Genomic DNA, 24374 nt, shown 5'->3' with positions numbered 1-24374 from the left:
AACATTTACAAATGAAAGGCAAGTATCTGAGGCTGCAGCTGAAACACTACTTTCTCCTTTTGCTCAAGCAGTTTGTGCTGAGTGTAGTTGGGAAAAGACAACTTTTCCTGAATCAATGTCCCCTTGTCAACACCTACCCGACATGGGGTTGGGACTTACCGAAGCTCACCATTTCATTCTGTCTGCCCTTTACCAGATATGGTCATCATAAATGGAACCTGCTTTTCACAATGGATTTTCCTGAAAATCAGATCGGCAGCTTCTCATAACAATAAACGGAACTCCTGAGCTACCCAGCACGGGGAGGCCGAGAACAGCCTCAGCTGTACCCTCTCCTGGCCAGCTGTGTTGACTTAGCGCAACTGACTCTCTGAGCCTGACCTTCCTCATCTGCAGAAGGGAAACCACAGCTGTGCCTGACTTGTAAATTCATTGTGAGGATTAGGTTAGGTGGTGTTTGTAACAGAGATGGGCAAACAGAAAGCTCTCAGTACATGGTAGCTGACTACCACATTACACTTAGAGGAAGAAATCTGAGAAAATGTGAAAACACACACACGTAGTTTATTTAAAAATTGCAGTGGTATTGTACAAGGTTCAAAGTGTTTGTTCACAACCCTAGAGAATTCCTTCCTGAGACCTATATAACAAGGTGTTACCACGATTTTCTGGAGTGTCTTCTGTGGACTGGGTGCTGTTCAGAGCCTCTCAGCGCTGGTCCATCTGAGTCCAAAGCCCTTTGCACCACAGCCCTCAAGCCCACTTATTCTTCACTGTGGCACCTAACAGTTTAAACCTTTCCTTTCTCTTAGTTCTCGAGACTGCATAAGGACCCTTTACAGGTCAGGATTATGGTTTTGGATTCCTCTGGGTCCGTGGGCGACCACTCTGTCCCCATCCCAGGGCTTACACACAGGGCCCACTCCATGAGCTTTTTTCCCAAAGGGGAAAACGACTACATAGGCCTTTCGTTCATTAAATGGGTACATATTAGGCGACTACTGTGTGACAAGCTCTGTGCTGTGCTTTGTGGGGAATGTGACATCGGTGTCTGAATTCAGAAGTCGATCTGGAGGAACGAATTCATCAGCAACCTTTGTGAGAATGAGCCTTCCCAAATCTTGCCGAGAAGACAGCAAGTGAACTATAGTTGTCCTGCCAGCCGAGGGACAGACCACCGCTCGAAAACCTTCTCTGATAAGAGCGGGAACCCTCACCAAGGTAAAACCCGGCCATAGACCCTCCGGCCACACCCAAGATGGCCACCTGCCCCGGCCCCTGTACTGAGCACGCAGGCGCACTTCCGCTTGCCACTCCCAACATGGCACCACCAGCACACGCACACGCGCGCGCGCGCGCACACACACACACACACACACACACACACACACACACCCCGTGGGGAGGGGCCACGGGCGGAAGTGGGTGTGACAGGGACGGGAGCCGAGAGGGCACTCTGAGGCACGATCCTGGGCAGGGGGAGCCGCAGGGTCGAAGCCATGATTCCCCCGCAGGAGGCGTCCGCCCGGCGGCGGGAGATCGAGGACAAGCTGAAGCAGGTGGGGCGGGGGCCGGGGAGGCGGGGGAGAAGGTGAGGGAACGGGCCGAGATCTGGGCCGAGCGGCTACTCAGGGAGGAGGCTGGAGTGGAAGGGGGCATTGCCTACTAGGAGACCGGGCTGGGGGCGAGGCCGTAGGGCGGGGACGCGAATGATCTGTAGCCTCCAGCTTCTGGTGATGTCCTCCCTTGCTCTCCCCCTAGGAGGAGGAGACACTGTCCTTCATCCGAGACAGCCTGGAGAAGAGCGACCAGCTCACCAAGAACATGGTAAGTAACCTCTTAGCTGGGAGGGCCTCCAGACGCTGGAGAAGAACGCCGCCGCCACTGGTGGTTACGTATGTAAGGCCCGGGGGTTCTAGTCTGGGTAATGCATGGGTTTCTTTAGCAGCAGTGTGGCATGTCTCTTACCCAGCTCCCTTCCCCTTGTCCGCCCCTTTGCTGAGGATGCTGCAGCCCTCCCGCTGGCCTTGGCTTTCTGCTTTCTCTCCTTCCACGAACATTTAGTGAGACTGACCTAGTGGGCCATGTGTCATTCTCAATTCAAGTGACTGTAGGATTGCCTGGTTACCACTTGTGAGATTACCGAAGGCAGAAGAACACTCAGCCTTCACCCTAGAAGGCTGTGGAGCTAAAATGAGCTCTGAAGTTAAATCTGGGATCTAGTCCTCGCCCCTCCACTTATTTCTGTGTGGCTCCTGACAGGTAACTCTGAGCCTCAGTGAACTCGTCTGCTAAAACAGAGACAGTGCCAACCTCCAATGTGGCTGTGAAGGTCAGCCACAGAAGCTAGTGTGGGGAGACTCACCTTGCACAGTGCCTGGTGTACAGTAGGTACTCAATAAATATGAGTTTCCTTCCTTAATCCTGGAGGAGACTGGGAAAGCACAAACTGAGTATGTTCAAACTTGGGTATGTATTTAGTAACACAGTCATCAAATCCTAGTCTTTATTTAATAAGATGCAGCCTTAGAGGGTTTTGAAGGTTCCAGCAATGCATTTGAGGCTACTCTGTATGAAACTACTTCTTGTTCAGTCTAGGAAAGCTTCAGAGAGAATAGAAATTCAGATTTGGCTTCAAAGGGTGGAAGGAAAGCTGTCCCGAGTTGATTATCTGAAGAGGAGTTAATGTAATTCTTGATTTGCCTTCAAATCAAACTTCAGCCAATTCATTTGAACCACCTCCTATGTGCCAGCCACGTGGTAGGTCCTGAGGACACAGTAGTGAACAAGGAGACTCTGAGGCCTGAGAGCACATGGCTTCCCCCCGCAGGTGTCTATCCTGTCATCCTTTGAGAGTCGCCTTATGAAGCTGGAGAACTCCATCATCCCTGTGCATAAACAGACAGAGAACCTGCAGCGGCTGCAGGAGAATGTTGAGAAGACGCTGTCCTGCCTGGACCACGTCATCAGCTACTACCATGTGGCGAGTGACACTGAGAAGATCATCAGGGAGGGGTGAGCTAGGGCCGGAGGTCCCAGTCCTGATGCATCCTGGATCAGGGGCTGCAGGCCTTGGAAGGGAGGGGTATAATGTATTTAACCCTAGAGCCCCCTCGGTTAGTTGTCTTATCCCCTTTCCAAATACCATTCCCTTGGTCCTTCCTCCTCATCTCCGTCTGCTCAGGCTGATGTGGCTCTTTTCCTTTTCAGCCCCACAGGTAGGCTGGAAGAGTATCTGGGAAGCATGGCCAAGATTCAGAAGGCTGTGGAGTATTTCCAGGACAATAGCCCAGACAGCCCAGAGCTCAACAAAGTGGTAAGAGGGCCAGCACAGTGATGTGGGAGGTATGGGGACACCAGTCCCTCCCCTGGTCTCAGGAGAGAGACTAGACCAGCTTAAAGGAGATTATAGTAGAATAAACAGAAGTATATAATACAATATACACACTACAGGCATGAGACCTCTGTTTCAGGCAGATATATGTCTTAAAAATTTAACTAAATGATAAATTACTTATAGAATATAAATTTAAATTTTGACTATTATAAATGCATTGGTTTTTTATTGTAGTAAAAAAATACATAATATAACATTTTAACCTTTAAAAGTTTTTTTTATTTTTTTTTTATTTTTTTTTTTTTTTGGCAGAGAAAGTAATTAGGTTTGTTTGTTTATTTTTAGAGAAGGTACTGGGGATTGAACCCAGGACCTTACTCTACTACTTGAACTATACCCTCCGCCTTCCATGTTAACCATTTTTAATTGAACGGTTCAGTGACGTTCAGTACATTCATGCTGTTATATAACCATTTCCAGCAGTCTTTTCATCATCCCAGACTGAAGCCCTGTGTCTATTAAACAATAATTCCCCTTCTCTCCCCCCAGCCCCTGGCCATCGTCATTCTACTTTCTGACCCAATGAATTTGACTACTCTAGAGACCTGCATTCATGTTTTGTTTTTGGTTTTTGTTTTTAACATTTTTTATTGATTTATAATCATATTACAATGTTGCGCCAAATTCCAGTGTAGAGCACAATTTTTCAGTTATATGTGAACATATATATATTCATTGTTGCATTTTTTTCTCTGTGAGCTACCATAAGCTCTTGTATATATTTCCCTGTGCTATACAGTATAATCTTGTTTATCTGTTCTACAATTTTGAAATCCCATCTATCCCTTCCCACCCCCCGTGCATTCATGTTTTTATATTTGATTTTTGTGTGTCATATCTTTGTGGTTAAGTATTGGGGTCATCGGGTCCCCAGAGCGAGATCACGAAGGGCTGGGAAGTGAGGTTTACTCCCTGCACTGAGGAACGGAGAGAATGCAGGGGAGAATGCAGGCGGGAGAAGGGGCGGGAGCAGAGGCCCAGACATCCGAGAGGGCGAGGAGCTAGAGGCAGGGCCTCCTTGGCCCCAGTCACCTGGCCTACCTTCCTGGGGGCCCCACAGCTCCAGCCCTGAGGTATGTGTCTCACCCAGCGGAGGGAGTAGGCTGACAAACAAAGATGGGAAACTGGCTTTTCTCCCACCCAAAACGCTTTTGCTTAGAACAGTGCTTCCAGCCTTTCTCCCATCATGGCTCTGTCAGAAATGAGAATATTTAAATGGCACCCAGGGGTAAACTGGTAACTAACCAGTGGTGTCTGGCTGCCCACAGCCCCACCTGGCTGCCCAGAGGACTGACAGAATCAGTGCCTTGGCGCTCCAGTAACTCAGTGAGGACACACCAGTATAACCAGTGTCCTGCAGCCCGTGGGTAGGAAGCCTAGACTCAGAGATTAGGGATGCCAGGGGCTAGAGAACTTTGTTCCTGAGGGTCTCCATCAGGTTTGGATGACACCATGAAGAGCTCTGTCCTAGAACGTGGGTATGGGAGTGGGCTAGAGATGGAGAAGACAAAAACTGTAAACCTGTAGGTTTACCCCACTTGTCTTTTCAGCAGACACACTCCAACTCCTCTCTCCATTTTTAAAGCATCTCTATTGAGATGTTTTATTCACATACCATAAAATTTACCCATTTAAAGTATAAAATTCAATGGTTTCAGTATAATCACAGAGGTGTGCCACATCACCGGAATACATTTTTTAACATCTTCATCACCCCGAAAAAAGAAACCCGAACCCCTTGGCAATCGCACTTCTTCCGTCCCCTCCCCCAGCCACCCAGCCTCTGGGAGTCACTAATCTACTCTCTGTCTCTGTAAATTTGCCTTTTCTGGACTTCTGTAAATGGAATCAGACAAGCCTGGCTTTTATAATGCAGCATTAATGTTTTCAAGTTTCATCCACACGGTAGCCTGTGTCAGTGCCTCATCAACTCTGTGGCTGAATAATCTTGTGTTGCAAGGATCTGCTACATTTCATTTATCCGTTCATCACTTGATGGATGCTCCACTTTTTGGCTGTTGTGAAGAGTGTTGCTATGAACCCTTGTGAATATCCTTTTGTGGGGACGTGTTTTCAGTTCTCTCATGTGGTCTGGGTACCTGTCACTTATGAGGTACATGATCTGCAGGTATTTCCCCTCATTCTGTGGATTGTCTTCTCACTTTTTTGATGGTATCATTTGCAGTACAAAAGGCTTTAACGACATAGCCCAATTTATCTATTTTTTTCCTTTTGCAAACTCTTTTCTCACAAGAATGCAATGAGAGAGTAATTGGCTGGGATTTATGAAGTGCCTACTTGTAAAACTCTGGGTTTCACCTGCGAACATACATTTTTGAGAGAACACAAGGTAAAGAACTAATCAAGGAAGCCTTTCCGGTGTATCTTCTCTGGGAGAAAGGAAGTGAAGGCAGAGGAGGGCCGAGGCCCAGAATCAGGAAGGCAAAGGAAGGGGGTGGGAAGGCGAGGGCTGGCTGAACTCCGCCGTGAACCCCCTTCCGTCCTTCCTTCCCTCCCTCCACTGTCCCTGCAGAAGCTGCTCTTTGAGCGGGGGAAGGAGTCGCTGGAGTCCGAGTTCCGGAGCCTGATGACCCGGCACAGCAAGGTCGTGTCCCCTGTGCTCATCCTGGATCTGATCAGCGGTGAGGATGACCTGGAGGTCCAGGAGGAGGTGCCCCTGGAGCACCTGCCCGAGAGCGTGCTGCAGGACGTGGTCCGCATCTCCCGCTGGCTGGTGGAATACGGCCGCAACCAAGGTGAGCCCGCCACGCGGCGGGGCCCCCACGGCAGGGCCGGAGTGGGTGGGACTTCCCACTTTGTTTCTTTAATCCACCTGCATTTCTTTTAATAAAAAGAAGTTTGAGGGAGAGGGGAACAGCTCAGTGGTAAAGTGTATGCTTATCATGCACAAGGTTCTGGGTTCAATCCCTAGTACCTCCAGTGAAGAGAGAATAATAATTAAAAGGAAAAGAATTTTAATAGGGGACAATATGAGCAATAAATCTACGCTTATATATCAAATTATAAATCTAGCCAGACCCAAGTTTTTCTTTAATATACCTTACTTTCCTGTTTCTTTACCTCTTTTTGATTAGCTATAGAAATTTTAAATAGCACAGGGAAGCTTAGGTGGAAGCAAAGGTCTGTCTCCCCACTTCCCTGATGCCTACAATATCATAACCCAAAGATGAGTACTGTTAAAGCTTATTTATAACTGTCCGAAAAAAATCTTTATGTAATTTTGTGTGTATGTGTGAGAGAGAATTAATGTGTGTAGTGTATCCTCTCCTTGCTCCCAAATGGAAGGGAGCGTACTAAACACTGTCCTACCATTGTTTTGGGGTTTTTGTTTTTCACTTAGTGATGTGCCTTGAGAGTGTTCCACGTCAGTACTTGTATAGGTGCTTCATTTCATTCTTTTTAGCACCTGCATAATATTCCATGGAGTGGTGGTACCATCATTTCTTAAGCCAGTCCCAGGATTTAAAAAAAAAAAAATCTTGAGTTAAACAAAATTTAAAAACAAAAAACCAAAACTCTAATGAATATTCAGTTTGAAGCTTTTTAGCCGTCCAAGCTTTTCTCTGTGTTAACGTTATACACACACCAAATTGTCAGCATGCGTCATTACCATCCCCGCCTTCCCTCAAGGACTGTGCGGTGCTGCCCTGTACTGACCACACGGACACGTCTGTGGCTCACAAGCTGCGCTGTGGGAGCTGGGGGCCCTTGTGGATGCCTCCCAACCCCTTAGCCCCCTTCAGACAAAGCCTCTGTGCTTTTGGTCCGTTTTTCACATTGGCATTCCTTGCAACACGTTGTTGGGAACTGCTGAAATGTACCATGTATCGATGTCTTTCTCCTCACTTGTTTGCATTTGGATTTTCAAGTTTTCCGGCCAGTACTGGAATAAATAGTGCTGCAGACCCGACTTGTATGGCTTGCTTTTCTTATTTAGGAAGTTCTTTGGGGGTATTTTCCCAGAGGTGCAGTTATCAGGTAGAACTGTCTGACCAGATCTGTGACTTTCTTGGCATCTTGAGTTCCTCTCCAGGTAGATGGGGCCCATCTGGTGACCCATCAACAGACCCATAGCTATTTGTTCTTTTTTTTAATTGAAGTATAATCAGTTACATTGTGTCAATTTCTGGTGTACTGAATACTTCATTAATTTTATTTATCTGAGTTATTTGACAGGGTTGTCACTGTCCTTTGTTTTTTTTTTTATTTGCATTTCATGAACATCTAAAGAAATGGTGTTTTTTCATTCACTGATGCTTGTCTCTTTACCACCAATAAATTACATCCTTTGTTTGACCCCTTACCAAGCTGAATCTGGATATTAACTTTATATATATGTATATATATTTATCTAAAAACTTTACTTTCAAAACTTACAACTAATTATTGGTTTTCCTGGGGGATATTTTCCCTTTTAAGACTTTGCCTGACTGGGAACGAGGCCACGTGGGTGGCTGCTAGGAGGGAGTTAGCAAGCAGCTGTAGTGGGCTCCGCTGCTGCCCTGCGGGCTGCTCCTGCTGGGGAAAGGGAGGTTCCCATGGCCAGGCAGAGGCAGACACCCCAGCAGTCGCCTGTCTCTCCTCAGATTTCATGAATGTCTACTACCAAATCCGCTCCAGCCAGCTGGACCGCTCCATCAAAGGCCTGAAGGAGCATTTCCGGAAGAGCAGTTCTTCCTCTGGGGTTCCCTACTCCCCTGCTATCCCCAACAAGAGGAAAGACACGCCCACCAAGAAGCCAGTCAAGCGACCAGGTGAGCCCCAACCCTGGCCCACCTGAGAACTAGCCAGAAGGCTGCACAGGACCCGGTTGCCTTCAGCCACCTTGGGGTTAGCAGCGTCCGCCCCTCCAGAGCTGGTTCCCACAGTAACCCCCGACCGTAGGTACATAAGACAGAAAGCAAGTATCTACCACCCGGCAGGGCGCCGTCCAGTGAGCTCCTCCCTCCACCCAGCCAAGTCTGGAGGTCTTTGGAGTGGGGAGTCATAGGTGTGGGGAGGTGGGGTGACGGGGGTGCCAGGGCTGGGCCACTTGCTGGGTCCCCTTCCCCTCCCTCCGTTGTCCTGTCAGGAGGCAGGCACCCTGCTGCAGCCGAGACTGTGGGCTGGGATGGGGACAGGCACTGCAGCCTTCACCCTCCAGAAAGCCGGGAGTGGCTACAAAGGGTGTAGGGGAGAGGTGACACTACCACAGTCGTCCCAGAAAGGAAAAAAATCCCAGGCCATCCTCTCCAAAGAGCTTAATCTGGCTTTTGGGCTCCACACGAAGTTAGTGCCTTGTGGTGGGAGAGTCGAGGGAGGGGTGTTGAGGTGGGAGAGGCCTGGGCTGTGGATTGTTGGTGTCCTGGGCAAACAGCTTGCTGTCTGTCCTCATCGTCACGTCCCCTGTAGTCTGTGCTCCAGGTAAACCACGTCCCCTTGTGTCAGCTTCGGCTTGGCAAGCCTGGCTGTTTCTGGCTGCTAAGAGGTGTTGCCCTCGAGGGGCTGGAGTATCCCAGGGGTGGGGGCTGCAGGCACCAGGGAGAGGAGGTCAGTAAAGCTGGGGGCTACTCCCACCTTAGCCCGCCCTGTCCAGCTGCTGCTGCAGGCACACACCCTCGGGTGCACTAGTGGGACCTGCTCCTCGTAGCAGCGTCTTGCCCACCTGCTCATGCCCCTCAGAGAGCAAGATGCCTCTTTGCACTCGCCATTAGCCCCTGCCACTCCCCAGGCCTTTGTTTAGGGTTTGGAGAAATGGTAGAGCAGGGGCTGCCTGCAAGGGACAGGTGAGTACGGCATCAGGGAAGCCTGATGGCCCCAGCAGGAAGTGTGCAGCCTTCTCCCCTCCAGTGTGGGTGTCCTGGCCACCCCCCTGGAGAACCTGCCACGAACAGTGACTCTTCTAAGCCAGCCTGGGCAGCCACAGCTGCCTGCAGGCCCATCTCTGCCCTGTGCGTTGGGCAGGGGCTCTCTGTGGGGCGACGAGGCTGCCTGGGCTCTCTTCCCCTCCGTCTCTTCTCTGACGGGCCCACTGGAGGCCCCAGGACCCAGCTGTACCCAAGAGTGCTGGCTGGCCACGCGGGGAGCAGGGATCTGACCCTGGGGCTCCCTGTGGATCTAATCCATCTTTGGCTTCTAGCCCCAAGGGGAAAACTCTGCCTGTGAGCATCCCTCTGGCTTCTTTCAGGCTTCAGCAGTTGTTAAGAGCTGGTGGGCTCAGGACTGATGTCAGGACCTAGGGCTTCAGGCCCCTGGGACATCAGTTCCTAGCTCTGAGGAGAGGAACAGGGAGGCCTCAGTGGGTAATGAAACACCAGCCCCAGCGTTGTCTGCAGTAATTGGGCACCTGATGGGTTTGGCACCTGCCAGATAGTGTCCCAGCCCACATCCGTGCCAGTGCGCTGATGCGGCTCCCAAAGGCCCGGTGGGCCCATCTGCTCCTGGTCGGTTGTGGGGCAGGAATCTGATTGGCTCATTAGCGGGGCCGCTCACCGAAGGGGGAAAACACAGCAAGACAGCTGCTGAGCCGGGGCCCCAAACTTGCTTATTAGTAGCTAATTGTGGTTGGTGCAAACAGAAATGAGACACTCCGGATGCGCTCCCTTCTCCCCCAGACTTTTGGGAAACTGCCAGGACCCAAGCAGCCTCACTGTGTTCAGAGACGCGGGGTGGGGGAGGGGGGGAGGCGGGGGGAGCAGCACGGGAGTCTCCAGGGGAAGGGGACCAGAGTTACCCTCATGGGTTCCTGCCGTGCCCCCAGTACATTTTATTAATAGGGCAGCTGTATGCATCTGTTTTAGTGCTGTTTTACCGTCCCACATTCTCTGCCCTGAGATGTCTCATTGCCCCGGAGGTAGCTGACTTGGAGGCTGTGGGCGCTGTAGTTTTGTTCTCATTGTTCTCACTGTGATACTAACTGTTGGTTTCTCCCCCACGCCGAGAGCAGGCACCCATTCCCGCTGCCCTCCCTCCAGCTCTCTGTGTGGTGGCTTCTGTTAATTTCTTGGCTTTTGAGTTTTTCCCAATGGCTCTGGTGGTTCGGGTAACTCCTCTGGTGTGTGGGGCCCGTCTGCCTCGGGGTCTCCGAGCCTTTCGTCTTGGGCACCGCTCTCTCAGGGAGCTCAGCCCCATCTCACCGACTCCTGGGTTCTGCTTCCCATTGACTGCTGTTTGGCCACGTCCCAACACTGAGCATGCCCAGAGAACTCTGCCTGTGCTCGGGGCAGGGCCACAGCCTGCTCCAGGGTGCCCCCAGGCTCAGCCTGGCCACGCCCTCTGGGTGTGAGAGCTTTCTCCCTAGCTCTTCCATCCCAAACCCTTGTCTCTTCTGATTGAAAGACCACTCAGTACTTCTGGTGGATCTTCGCCCGGCTCATCTCCTACTTCCTCTGCCCTTCCTAAAACGAACTCAGATCCAGAACAGTGAGGGGCACTGGCAGAATCAGGAGCTCCACTGGAGGAACAAAGTGTGTTCATCCCTCCAGCTCCACCGGCAGGGCCCCCGCGGTCCCGGGCAGGGCCCGCCGGGAGAGCCGCACGTGGGCATGCTCACTGCAGGGCCGGGCGTGGGGCCTGGGGGGCCGGGGGGGGCTGCTGCTGTTCTCTCTCACTCCCTTCCTAGGTCTTCTTATCTCCTCTCTGTGTGGCTCTGGTGACAGGGACGATCCGTAAGGCTCAGAACCTTCTGAAACAGTATTCCCAGCATGGTCTAGATGGGAAAAAGGGGGGCTCTAACCTCATTCCTCTGGAAGGTAATCACTCTGTGTTCCTCTCCTATTCCTCTCCTCTTCCCTCCTCCTCCACCGTGTGTTCGCTCACGTGGCAGGGCAGAGCCACCAACCCCCCAGAGGGCCTTGGGAGCAACCCTGAGAGGGGAGCAGGGGTGGGCACTGCAAGTCCTTGGGGCCGCTGACCCCGCTGGCTCAGGGACAGGTTTCGTGGCCCTCGGCCCGGTCCTGTCTGGTGGACGGCAGCTCTGCCCTTCCTGAGGCTTCCCACTCCCTCCCCTCCCTGTCTCTGTCCTTATCTCCTGTTTGAACTCAGAGAAAGTTCTTTGTCACGGGCAGCCCTTTCACGCTCAGACCAGCAGTGGCAGGACCAAGCCACTCAGGCCTCCTGGCCGCTCCCCTCCCCACCGCGACTTTAGAAAGGGGAGCCAGTATGCCGTGTCCCTCCCTCCTTCCCATCAGAGGAAGGACAGCCCCGCCCTGGTGGGCCAGACCCTCCTTCAAAAGAATGACCCTGGGGGACAAAAGAAGGCTGTCCCCATTCACTTGGCAGTGACATTTCTTTAACTGAATCGCTCCCCGAATGTGGTGAGACGTACCCCCTGGGCTGAGCATCAGACTCTTGAAGCTTCCAGAAGCTCTTCAGAACCCTCTTTGGTCCTCACAGCTTTCTCTTAGCCTTCGGGAAACCAGCTCCCAAGGATGGTCCTGGACACTGCAAGTCAGGCTTGAAATGGCTGTTCCCAAGGTGGTCTGAGGCAGAGGAGGGGCTCAGAGCCCTCCCCATGCCCCTTCCCCTCCACCCCATCTCACATTCCCCCCCGGAGATTGAGGGCTTCTTCCCAGTCCCCCGAGGGCAGCCGCCCCACCCCTGGATAAACGCTGCTTGTGTTTGCGGCCAACGTCTCGCTAGGTCACGAGCATGATTTCCGAGTAAAGCACCTGTCCGAGGCCCTGAACGACAAGCATGGGCCGCTGGCCGGTGAGTACCGCAGCCCAGCCCAAGGGCAGCCGCGCTGCGTTCACGGCAGTCCCCAGAGGGCCTGCTCCGGCCTGGCCCAGCCAGGCCATTCTGCTCCGAGGACCAACCGGGCCTACTCGCCTCTCTCTCTCCAGTCTCTCTCTCTTTTGGGCACCAGGTCTCCTTGCCTCTCTCCAGACGGGAGTGCATTCCTGGCTCTCAGGGTCTGGGCCAAGGGGAGAAGTTTCTGCTACTCAGAAGGCGGGCAGAGAGGGAAGGTAGCCCCTGAAGGGCAGGGAGCTCCGACATCTGATTCCAGCCACAGCTCCAAAGCTCTTACTCCTCAGAGCTCATCCCTTGCATGTAGGACCAGGTTGCCTGCAGGCATCCCTGCCCCGGCCTCCAGTATAGGGATTCGGTCTCCTCCTGGGACAGCTGACAACCAAGGAGCCCTCCCTTCCTGGGGCTCACGTTGCCTCTTCTCCAGTTTTGACTCCATGCCAGCTAGCCTCGTGGACCAGAGCCCACCACCTTTTTATATGTTCTAGGAGGCCTGGCTGGCTGGTAACTGCCTTCAGAGGCTCAGCATTTTCTGAGATGGATAACCACGGTGCCTGCCTTCTTGAGGTGGACACTGCCACCTGCCCATCCCTTGCTGTCCTCCTCCCAGTACAATTCAGAATCCTCGGTCCTGAGGTCAGACAGACCTTATCCAGGAAGTTGATTGAGGGATCTTCTTATCCTTCTATCCGTCTCCCCAACGCCTAATACGCGACACTCCGGAACTTAAATACTGTCCTTAGCAGAGCTGGAAAAGAAGCCAGGACAAAGGCTGGACTTAGCCCGTTTTTCCCCTTGAACCCTGTCGGGCTGGCTGGAGGCCTTTCAGCTTTTCTGCCAGAGCAGTCTTCCTCCCCATCTGTTACCGGTCTGGCTACAAGCCAGGAGCTCGGGAGACTCATGCCCCCCAAGCAGGGAGAGGGGCTGCCCCCAAAGCAGCAGCTCAGGGGCACTGCTGTCCCCCCAGGGAGAGATGACGTGCTGGACGTGGAGACCGATGCCTACATTCACTGCATCAGTGCCTTTGTCAGGCTGGCCCAGAGCGAGTACCAGCTGCTGACGGACGTCATCCCTGAGCACCATCAGAAGAAGACCTTTGACTCTTTGATACAGGTCCTGTCTCTCCCCGCCCCACCCCTGGGCCCTGACCAGATGCCCAAGCAAGAGCTGACATTGCAGAAACTTGAGTTTAAGCCAGGCCTGTGGTTCATGGCCCTCAACTCAGCTACCACCTCCACCTCCCATCCTGGGCAATCTGTCCTGGGTGGCATGTCTGGGTTGTACCTCCCCATCAGAGGTGTACTTCCCCCATGGCCCTCCAGGTGCCCTCAGTGTCCCTGGGAACCAGCTGTCTGCCCAGTCCCCTGAGCCGTCTCCATGCACCTCACAGGACGCCCTGGACGGGCTGATGCTGGAAGGGGAGAACATTGTGGCTGCTGCCCGGAAGGCCATCATCCGACACGACTTCTCGGCAGTGCTCACCGTCTTCCCCATCCTGCGGCACCTCAAGCAGACCAAGCCTGAGTTTGACCAGGTGCTCCAGGTACATGAGTGAGGAGGCCCTGGGGGACACCAGGAGTTGGAATCCTGCCACCCGGCTTGCTTCTGTTCAGAGGGTGAATGGAAGCAGCCTCCTCAGGGCCCCAGGCATGTGGAGGGACTCGCAGGGTGAGCGAAGAAGAGACCATCCCCTGGGGTGAACGCCAGGGAAGCAGCTGGGAAGGAGCGGGGCTCCACACACAGCCTGCAGCCGAGGGCCGGGCTGGGGCTCTGGACCGCCGTGCAGCCCTGTGCTTCCTCAGGGCACGGCCGCCAGCACCAAGAACAAGCTGCCCAGCCTCATCACCTCAATGGAGACTGTTGGAGCCAAAGCGCTGGAGGACTTCGCTGACAACATCAAGGTGCTCTCCCTCCCTCCCACTGCCACCCAGGCAGCCCACAGGGCTGTGGGCAGGGCCACCAGTGACCTGGCCAGGGGCAGGCCTGCCCTGTAGGGAAGCCGACTGTGCCACTAGTCTGTCTGTCCCCATGTGCCTCCCTTTCTTTCCCAGGGGCTCCGGAGGCCCCACCCCAGGCGTCAAGTTCCTGCCCCACTTTTCCCATCATGTCTGGCTCCCCTTTTTGCCCAAGGTGGGGGTCCTGACACCTGCTGGCCAGGAGGTGGCGCCATAAGCCAGCCGACTGGGGCATAGGGTTGGCTCGGGCCTTTTTGGGAGCTGCTTGAGGCAGTTAGGCTGTTTTTCCCGCAGAATGACCCGGACAAGGAGTACAACATGCCCAAGGATGGCACCGTGCACGAGCTCACGAGCAATGTAGGTGCTGCTCCAGGACAGCTGGGGAGGGAGGGAGCCCAGCCTGGCCCAGAGCCTTCAAGGGTGTGCAGCTGGCAGGACAGACTGGGAAATGCTTAGTGCCTCCTGCAGACAGGGCCTTTCCCAGCAGGCCGAGTCCACAGGGTGAAGCTTGAAGTTTGCAGCCACGCTTTCCACTGAACAGACCCCCAGCCCTGCATTCCTGGAATGGTCAGAGGGGATGAATTGTGGGAGGTGATCCGAACTTTGGGTCCTGCCCTTGACCTTCTTTCTGGACCCGTCTGTCCCCTCGCAGGCCATCCTCTTCCTGCAGCAGCTCCTGGACTTCCAGGAGACGGCGGGCGCCATGCTGGCCTCCCAAGGTACTTGGCACTCCCAGTGGGGCCCCGTGCCCCATTCCTCTCCCTTGCATAGAGATGTGGGATTGGGCCCCCCAGGGGCACTGGCCACCTCTCGGTGAGGAGATTTCCCCCCTGCCCTGTGGAGTGGGAAGGAGATGTGGCCTGTGGGGGAACCCCTGAGCTACCTGGGCTGAGCATCAGGAGAGCAGGGTTTGACCACCCCTCCTGGCCCCTTCCACCATCCTCACTCTGGAGAGCAGAACTCACTTGTTTGAAAGTGCCTTTCCCACCCCAGCCCTCCTTCTGCATTTCCCCACCTCTTGTGTCGCCTGTCCTCCTAATTGGTCTCACACATCTGACCCTTGCAGTGGGCTGGCATCTCAGGGCCAGCCTGCTGTCTCGCTGGGACCGCTGCCCTGGGACTGGGGCTCGGGAGGTGAGCGCATGGGGAAGAGCGTGCTTCCGAGCACTGAGACCAGCCCAGCTTGTTGGGCTGCCGGGCCCTCGCTTTCCACCCTGTTTTGGGGACAGGGAGCCACGGGGCAGCCTCTGGCCTGCAGTTCTCTAGATGTCTACTTCCCACTGTGTCCTGGGTCTTCAGGGGTCCAGCCCAGGCTGTCCAGCTGTGTTCTGGCATCGTGGGGAGTGGTCTGCTTGAGTCGGGGTGGCGCTGCCGTTTCTAACCTGTTTTTGCACTTTGCATCTTTCTCCCTCCTTTGTCTCTCCCTCCTTCCCCTCTGTGCGCACTGCTTCTCACTCCGTAGTTCTTGGGGACACATACAATATTCCTTTAGACCCCCGAGGTAAGCAGCAGGGCTCTGCAGCCCCATCCTCCCCCTCCGAGGCCCCATGGGTGAGGTTCCCTGGGGACAGAGGCACCTGGACAGACTTAGGACCCATTGGGGAGCTGGGTCAGAGGGGACACAGGTTCCTGTAGGGTGCTCCCAACCCTCTCAGCTCTCTGAAAGCCACTTTCTGTCTCTGGGCTTCTCCAGGCAGCATCCTGCTGTGTCCAGCATGCTGAGTACACCCCCAGGCTGGTCCAGCACCTCCCTGTCCCCTCTCCCATCCACTCTCCTCCCTGCTCAGCCTTCTGCTCTGTGCAGGCAGCAAGTCTCCTCTGTTCACACGGGCCTGGTAGAGGAGGCTGTAGGCAGTGCACAGGCCGTGGGGAGCCTGTGCTAAGACTCTGCAGTTGGCAAATGGGATAAGTGGGCCTCGTAGATACCACCCAGCCTGGGTCGGGGGATGGGGGGCAGAGGTGTCCCACTCCTGTCCTGCCGGCCTTCCTCCTGATCCTGGGCCAGTTTATTAACCACACCACTCGTGACCATAGAGGGGCCTGCCCTGGGTTCCAGAAGAGTCCAAGAGTCCTACAGCAGGAGGGGAGCCCTGCCGCTCGCACACCCCCAGCTTTGCCGGAGTTAGGCTCAGGGGCCCTCCCAGGGTCTCCTCAGCTGCTCCTTGGGCCCAGGGGAGGCCAGAGAGGGTCTCTGCTGCCACTGCCCGCACCGCAGCAACAGGACGTCTCCCCTCACAGAGACCAGTTCTTCAGCCACCAGCTACAGCTCCGAGTTCAGCAGGCGCCTTCTGAGCACCTACATCTGTGAGTCCGCCAGCTGCCCCCAGAGCCCAGACTCCCCACCTTTTCCCTTCCTTTTTGTGCCTTCCTGCTAGTCCCGGTCCCGCTCCTGAGCCCCCCGACCTTTGGAATTGCACCCTAACCTCTAGTTCAGGGGCCACAGGGCCTGGGCAGAGGGCTCCCGAGGCTGTTGTGGGGTCTGGAGTCAGGGAGGGATGAGGAGTAACAGGTGGGAGTTGGTTTGTGGGTCATTTTGGTCAGACTGCCAGGGTAGGCGTGCCCACATCCTCCCCTGTGCAGGTAAAGTCCTGGGCAACCTGCAGTTGAACTTGCTGAGCAAGTCCAAGGTGTATGAGGACCCAGCTCTGAGCGCCATCTTCCTGCACAACAATTACAACTACATCCTTAAGGCCCTGGAGAAGTAAGTGGCCCCCAGTGCTGGTCTGCAGCTCCCACCTGCCCCTCCCTGGCTTCCCAGGACTGGCCACGCCCTCCTGTGTCCAGGTGGGGAGGGCTCTGCTTTACCCTTCGCAGCCCCAGGACCCAGGGGGTGGGAGGCAGGCCCCACTGGGGTGGCTACAGGGGCTGGCAGCCTTTGGGCCCTAGAGCCAACTCTGTCCTCCTCTCCCCTGCTCCCACCCTAGGTCTGAGCTGATCCAGCTCGTGGCGGTGACCCAGAAGACTGCCGAGCGTTCCTACCGGGAGCACATCGAGCAGCAGATCCAGACCTACCAGCGCAGGTGGGCCCCTGGCTGACCTCCCATTCCTGCCCCCTCCCCTCCCCCAACCTTGGAGCCACCACTCACTCTTCCTTCTCAGAGCTTCAGGACACTGGGCCCAGTCAGAGGTGGGTCAGCAGCTGTCCTGTGGACCCCAATCCTCTGCTTCTTTTCAATCACATTCATGGCATGGAGCAGGAGGCCCCCTTCCCCACCACTCCCTGTGCCCTAGGGGGCCACTTTGCCAGCCTCTTCAAGGGTAGTCTGCCAAGGGTGACACCTAATAGTTAAAGGGCTGACAGAGATGCGGGTGACATTTAGGCCAAGCAAAGAGCAAGACTGCAAGAGGAGTTGAACTTGGCTGAGCCTCGCTCTGTGGTGGTCTCTCTGCTCCTCTCCTCCTGCTTCTTAGTTTGTGTGTGTCTGTCTCTCTGTGTGTTTCTTCCTCATTGGTGTGTCTCCCCCTCCCTTCCCATTTATCTGTCGTCTGCTCCCTCCTTTCTTTCTCATCTTAATTGGCCACGATATCGATATGAAGTGTAGTTGGTGTTTGTTCAATGTATTGAGCGCTCTATTTCCTGTTCTTAATTGTAAAACTGAGCAGCTTGAACACTTTTATTCCCAAGGAAAAATCTCAGCTGTGTTTTGCTTCATTGTGACCCAGATTGATCCCGCCTTCCCCCCTCCCCCAGTAGAGCAAGAGATTTAAAAAACAATAAAACCAACCAGCCCCAGGGAAGGAGCAGCTACCTGAGGCTGTCCCTTCTCTGCTGCTTCTCTCCCTGCCTGGCAGTTGGTTAAAGGTGACTGACTACATCGCTGAGAAGAACCTACCTGTGTTCCAACCCGGAGTCAAGGTGGGCTGAAGGCCTGGGCCGGAAAGGGATGTCTAGCAGATGGGATGCTTTCTGTTGTGTTTCTGGGGTTAAAAATAGACAAGCTCCCAACTGGGATGAGAGAGTAAAAGATGTCTAGGGTGGGAGTGGGGGAGGGTATAGCTCAGTGGTAGAGTGCGTGCTTAGCATGCATGAGGTCCTGGGTTCAATCCCCAGTACCTCTATTAAAAAAAAAAAAGCCATCAGGGCAGCAGGAGAGGGCTGGGCTTGGGTGTCGGGAAGGAGCAGGGGCAAGGCAATCCTGCTCTGAGGACCGCTGTCTCTGCTGTCTCCCCCATCCCCCCAGCTCCGGGACAAGGAACGGCAGATGATCAAGGAGCGGTTTAAGGTGAGTTGGGAACCTCTCCCCTCCACTGCCTGCTGCTGCTCTCGTAGCAACACTTACCCAAACGTTTGCCTCTGGGTGGATTCCATTTCCACCTTTTTGGTGGCCAGGGCTTCAATGACGGCCTTGAAGAATTGTGCAAGATCCAGAAGGCCTGGGCTATTCCCGACACAGAGCAGAGGGACAAGATCCGCCAAGCCCAGAAGAACATTGTTAAGGAGACCTACGGGGCCTTTCTGCACAGGTGAGCCTCTGTCTCCGCCTTTCCGTCTCTACACTCCCCACTTCCCCAAGCTGGGCCCCTGTGCTCTTCTTCAGGCAAACATGGAGACGGTGGTGGGTTGGGCGGCAGAGCCAATGTGTGAAGCCAGACGGGCATCGCCTCACCAGGAGGGGCTTAGGCTGAGGAAGAGCTGTGGAGGGGCTCGGCCTCCCCCGCTGACCTCCGCGCCCTGTCAGGTTTGGCAGCGTGCCCTTCACCAAGAACCCTGAGAAGTACATGAAGTACCGCGTGGAGCAGGTGGGCGACATGATCGATCGCCTCTTTGACACCTCCGCCTGAGCTGCCGCCCCTGCCTGGCCCTGCCAGACCAGCCATGTTATTGGCCAGATAAACCAGTGTTAACCTGCGCCTGGGCCCGGTGAGTCTGGTGTCCTTTGAGACAGGGGTCTTTCTTCGCCACCCCAGCCAGGAGCCCTGTCCCTGAGTCCTCGAGTCCTGGTTTGCGCTTCCTCTCACAGCCCCCGTTCCCACCAAAGCCACACTCTCCCAGAACACTGGGGTCCTTTCACACCTGGAGTTTTCTGACCCTGAGCACAGCCTGCAGGGGCCATGTGATGGCTTCAAGACAAGAAGGACAGAGAAGGAAGACAGACAGAGGTCTGTGCCCACAGCTGCCTCTGCATACAAGAGTAGGAGGGCAGGGAAGCCCCCCTGCAGCCCAGCTCAGAGCTGGGGAGGGAGAACTCTCGCTTCAGCCCAGTGGGGGTTGGGCTCGGAGGAGCAGGCCACATCTCAGCCAGAGGGCTTGGAGAAAAGCAAGCAGGATTGACCTGCCCTCGAATTCAGTGCAGAGACACATTCCCGATCACTCGCAGCCCTGTCTGGGCTGTTCTGTTCCCAAGGAGTCCCTGGCTCCCAGCCGATGGCTGGAGCCGGGGTGCTCTCTCCCCATGCCCTCTGAGGTCCAGCACACCCCAGGAGTTCAGAGAAGGAGTTCTGACCACCCTGGGCAGCCAGACACTCAGCGCCTGTGTCCCGGTCCCCAGTACCTTCTGGCCCGGAGCCAAGAAGCAGTGGTTGCACAAGGCACAGTTAGGCCACTAAGTGTGGGGACTGGGTGATGCGTGGACAATGGTGAGATGCTCAGGGGCAGAGTGGGGGTCGAGGCCGCGAGACGGGGCCCCACCTAGTTTGACAAGAGCGAACAGTGTGAACAAGTGTGAAGCGTGAGCTCAGTGAAAACAGACCACTGAGGCACCGGGGCGCTTGGGCGATGGGTTTATTCCACATTCTTCGCTTCCATGCTAACCAGAGGGAGAGCTCAGCACGGCCTGGGGTCCTCCAGGCGTCAGGAAGAGAGTCGGCCTCCCTCCGCCTCTCTCCAGAGACCCCGTCAGAGCCCTCTCCCACATCTGCAGCCTGGGCCCTGCCCGTTACAGCTTGGGCTGCCCGCCGTGCTGTGCGGCTTCTCCAGGGGCTGGGTCAGCCTGGCACGTCACCCACTTCCAGAGGCCAGCAAAGATGCACTGGCCACACATCACCCCCGCCACATACACCAGGAAGAAGATGTGGTCGGCAAACTCAGCCTGGCTCCTCCTTGACCCCTTTACTCCTCTGAGGGCTTCTGTGGGGAGAGATACAGGAAAAAGAGGTGTACTTCAAGACTCACCCGGCACACACGCTCTCCCAGAGCAGAGGGGTACACCCGAGGGGATACCAGTTTGCATTTCTCCCTTCATCAGTTTCACAACTAATGAATATTGGGATCTGGCCCATTCTAGGCCACCTTGAGTTGAAGAAATGCCCTACAAGAGAGGCTCTGCAGGACAGAGGGCTATCCCAGGAAGTCTGAAGTCACCTGGGCCTTTAGGGAGGCTAACCCTGCTCTGCTCCCTGCTCCAGACCCGTTGCTTCCAAGGACAGCCGTGGTGGAGTCGAGGGGAGCGGAGCCAGCAGAGTGAGTGCAGGGCGCCCCTAACAGCCTAGCGACCCACTGCCCCAGGTGTGCCACCTGCCAGCTCTGCCCCAAGCCTGGTTCCTCAACCCCCCCACCCCCAGGAAGGGGGCCCAGGCTCTGCCCACCTTCAGGACTATGCCCTGGGTTCCCGCAGTCTTGCTGCTCTCCCCTCGGGGCTGAGCTGGGGCTGCTCTCAGCCCTGAGGTTTTCCCTGGCCAGCAGCCCAGCCAACAGCACGGTCTCGGTGGTGCTGACACAGAGCAGCAGCAGCAGGGCGGTGAAGTAGTAAACTGGGGTGGGGGGGGGCAGAAGGGGAGAGGTCAGGGGACAGGGCCCCCCCCCCTCAGGGACGGCAGCATGGGCAGAATGAGGCAGGCCCAGCGGTGGTCCTGCCCCGGACCCGGTGGGGGCGTGGGGCTTACTGAGCAGCGGGTTGCAAGAGGAGGAGCTGGGCAGGGACTGCACCAGGGAGGAGTGGAAGACCAGGTAGCTCAGCAGCAGGGTCACCTTGTAGGCAGTGCGCTCAGTCCCAAGGGGCAGCAGCCCCCCGCACAAGTCAGCCAGCAGCAGCGCCTGCCCGGGAACCAGTAGCGCTATGATGGCCTTCAGCGCTGTGTTCTGCACGCTCAACTGGAAGGAAGAAAGTCGGGGCTTTCCAGGTGGGTGTGCAGGGGTGGGCAGCACAAGGGTGATGTCGAGGCCGCTGGCTGTGCCTCCTCAATGTCCCCGTCAGCCACGTCCCAACTCACCGTCACCTCAAAGCAGGGCACCAGCTGCTGGGATGGGGTCTGAGCTGTCATGTCCTGAACTACATATTCCCTCTTGACACTCACGATCTCATTCACCACTCTGGCTCGGAACTCCAGCTCCATCACTAAAGGGGTGGAGGTGAGAACAGCGGCGCTGGGAATGGAATACCCTGCCCCCACATCTCTCGGGAGAGTAGGGGCAGGGACAAGCTGGAGCCCGGGGATGAGGGAGACTTCTGACGGCTGCTGGGGGCAGACTTGGAAACTGGTCTGTACAAGAGTTTTCCAAAACTGATTTTGCAATACCCCAAGTTTTCTCCAGTTAGAGGAAGGCCCTCATCAGATTCAGAGATGAATTTTCATGGTAAAAATAAATGCACCTTGCACCGCTTCATGGAGGGGGAAGTGGTCACAGCCTCATTCGCCAGCATATCATCTCACACCTGAAACACTAGGATTCCCGGGGCAGCAGCTGTGGTATTTTCCAGAGGAGAGAGAGGTATAAGAAGTGGGGGTTCTCTGCCAAGTCGGACAGCACCTGCTGGGTTTGTGGTGTAGTCACTGGGCGGCTATGCCTTCGGGTTGTTTCCAGGAATGAGGCTGCAGCAACCTGAGCCTCTGGGCTTGACACAAGTGTGCGGTTTGGCCCTGGCTGTTGAGGCAATCGCTCTGGGTAGCTGAGGGGGAGGAGGGAAGACTGGAGTGGGGTACAACCTAGAGCAGGGGAGAACTAGGAGAGGGGGCTGCTGTTTGAGTGGGAGGTGCAGGGTGAAAGCATCTGCAGCTCCCCTAAGCTGCAGGTAGACTGATGTGGACATGCTGTGTGTCCCTGTGTCAGACGTTTGCTGGAGACCAGAGGCTTCCCCTCCCCTCTCCCCTCACATCCCCACCCCAGCTCCTGTCCTGTCAGCACCAGTATTGCTGAGAGTGAAGAAGCTGAGCTTGCATTCGTTCTGGTCTCTGGGGAAGTGGAAGAGCTCAAAGTCACAGTTGGTTTCCGTGGTGAGGGCCAGGTAGAGCTCGACGTGGCCATCCTGGTCCACCCGGGCCCGCGGGTTCTGGTCCTGCCAGTTCACCCAGAGCCTGCAGAGGGAAAGGCACCACAGCCAGAGGCCTTGCTTCTCTGCAGAAGGGTGAGGAGGGGGAGACCCTAGCACACACCCAGCTGCCATCCGCTGCCCTCGGGGTTCCAGAAGATAGAGGAACTTGAGTCACTGGAGTCGTACCGATGGTCTGGCAGGGCCACCAGGAGGGGGATATTCACTAAGAGAGGGCCTCCTGGCTCTAGATGGAGAAGAGAGGGGGGTATGCCTGGCTGGTTCCTGGGACAAGAACCCCCGCCTCACTTACGCCTCCCGGATAACGAGTCCCGGCGTCCAGAGTGAGTCCCAGGGCAATGTGACTGTGCCCAGCTGGTGCCCAGTAGAATTCCAGGCCAGGCGAGTGTCCAGCCAAGACTAGGGACACAAGGATGCTACTAAGGCTTCAGCTCTATGTATGTGCCCCTGGGCTTGGCAGGTTGACGAAGACCAGTACTTCTGAGCTAAACTCAGAGGGTTCTTCCTTCCCGTCCCCACCCCACACACCCTGGTGGGTGCTCACCAGCCGAAGCAGCAGCTTGGAGGACAGTGTGTACCGCAGGATGTCCTGGGGGAAGGGAACAGTGTGTCACGTTGGGGGTGCGCAGTATGTGACAAGAGAAGGCAGGAGACCCCAACACTCAATGGAGCCGAGTCCTGTCCCATCCCCAGCTCAGCACTTGGGTCCCTGAGTCCTTGGGGCCAGCCTGAGAACACTTACCACATTAAACACGTTTGACACGAACACTTGCACATCCACAAGCAGGGGCGCACTTCCGTTGTTCGGAATCTGGATGATTTCCTGAAACTCCTGGGGTGAGCTGAGGTTGAAGGATGGCCAGACTGAGAAACGGAGGTTGAGGTTACTCCATGACCTGGGGCCCAGTGCACCAAAGCCATGCTCCTGGGCGAAGGACTGAGTGGTTGCGAGCCTGAGGAAGGTAAGATGAAGTAGCAGCCAAAGGGCCATCATCAGGGGCTGCACGGAGGGGCTGGACAGGGCAGTGATGCCTAAGCTACAACCTCTGTGTCAGTCACTTCTCTGGGGGACCTAGCAGTTGCTTCGAGGCAGCCGTTCTGTGCAATGACCCTGGAGCCTTGGAGTTGGCACACCCCCACCCTGGTTCTGCAAACACCTGAAGACAAAGCCCAGGACCCAGCCCCGCCCACCTTGCACCTGCCTAGGCTTCCCTGTCCCGCTCCATTTCCACCACCTGGAACCAGTTACCACGTTCAAAGCCCACCAAGCAGACCAGGCAAGCATGGGACCCCTCCCCCTTGCCACACACTCTGTGACATGATCCTTCCAACCTGGGCAGGTGCAGCCTGTGTTTCCATAGCAGGTGCCCTCCTGGCTAAGTACCCAAGTCCTCACCAAAGTGCCCTCTGCTCAACGATGTGAGGTGGGCACATCCTGCCGCTCCTTAAACACCAATCTGATTTTATGGAAAAACAAACAAACAAAAAAAAAACCTTGGCTCAAGAACTCTAGGAGTAGGGCAAATCTGGGAATAGGTAGAGTCTAACTCCTGACCAAAGCCCTGGGACATTTCTATTCTGGACTGGATTCTCAGCCTCCCTAGTTCAGCAGTGCCTTAGAACGGCTGCTCTGCACCTTGGAGCAGGACTGGTGGGTGTTAGGGTGGCTTTCCTGGCCCAAGGATAAACGGAACCAGTGGAGACCAGGTCCCAGAGAGCTGCAGCAAGGAAAGGAGACCCCGAGGCTGAAAGTGGATAGGCACTGATCTGGCTGCCCAAATCGAAGAGGCCCCAGGGAGCTGAGAACAGGCGAGGACCCGTCACACCGGTGCACAAACGCTACTGGGAACACACATAGTGTCTAAATCTCATCCACCTAACTTGATCGAGCGCGCTAAAACACTCTGTCTGCCTTTGTCGCACGCACTAGCGGCTGCTGGTTCGCAGATCTATATACACCTGTCGCCTCCGCATGGCCACGTGCAAAGAGCCTTAGGCCGTCCTGCGCTCCCCAGCCTCAGGGATGTCTACGTGGATTTTAACTCTGCTGCCTTCAGTGCCGCCGCC

General features: G+C 55.5%; 2 protein-coding genes across 13 annotated transcripts; one reads left to right on the top strand and one right to left on the bottom strand.

Annotated features, from left to right (window-relative positions):
- Positions 1 to 1368: 1368 nt before the first annotated feature.
- On the top strand, positions 1369 to 18950 carry EXOC7 (exocyst complex component 7). 12 transcript variants are annotated; one of them, XM_010950741.3, is made up of 21 exons: positions 1379 to 1559; positions 1762 to 1827; positions 2831 to 3015; positions 3211 to 3316; positions 5931 to 6153; positions 8005 to 8172; positions 11056 to 11148; positions 12038 to 12106; positions 13113 to 13258; positions 13536 to 13688; positions 13948 to 14046; positions 14395 to 14457; positions 14753 to 14819; positions 15563 to 15601; positions 16339 to 16404; positions 16681 to 16801; positions 17025 to 17120; positions 17893 to 17956; positions 18282 to 18323; positions 18431 to 18564; positions 18780 to 18950. In XM_010950741.3, exons 1-21 carry the CDS (start codon positions 1500 to 1502, stop codon positions 18880 to 18882), a joined length of 2163 nt encoding a protein of 720 aa, XP_010949043.2. In that variant the 5' UTR covers positions 1379 to 1499; the 3' UTR covers positions 18883 to 18950. The 12 variants fall into 12 exon arrangements, with proteins under 12 accessions (XP_045369526.1, XP_074199839.1, XP_045369518.2 ...); XM_045513562.2 differs by lacking the exon at positions 14395 to 14457 and having other exon boundaries at positions 1378 to 1559; XM_045513563.2 differs by lacking the exon at positions 12038 to 12106 and having other exon boundaries at positions 1380 to 1559.
- A 648-nt stretch (positions 18951 to 19598) lies between these two features.
- ZACN (zinc activated ion channel) lies at positions 19599 to 24357 on the bottom strand. The gene is made up of 8 exons (XM_010950973.3): positions 23050 to 24357; positions 22852 to 22896; positions 22600 to 22706; positions 22163 to 22332; positions 21250 to 21374; positions 20923 to 21130; positions 20626 to 20790; positions 19599 to 20167 (listed from the first exon to the last, which is right to left on the bottom strand). The coding sequence occupies exons 1-8, from the start codon at positions 23299 to 23301 to the stop codon at positions 19977 to 19979; spliced, it is 1263 nt and encodes a 420-aa protein (XP_010949275.3). The 5' UTR covers positions 23302 to 24357; the 3' UTR covers positions 19599 to 19976.
- Positions 24358 to 24374: the final 17 nt, after the last annotated feature.

This window comes from Camelus bactrianus, chromosome 16 (genome assembly GCF_048773025.1).
Source record: "Camelus bactrianus isolate YW-2024 breed Bactrian camel chromosome 16, ASM4877302v1, whole genome shotgun sequence".
In the NCBI taxonomy this organism is placed as follows: domain Eukaryota; kingdom Metazoa; phylum Chordata; class Mammalia; order Artiodactyla; family Camelidae; genus Camelus; species Camelus bactrianus.
The sequence above is the reverse complement of the archived record's forward strand: the minus strand, read 5'-3'. Positions and strand labels throughout refer to the sequence as shown.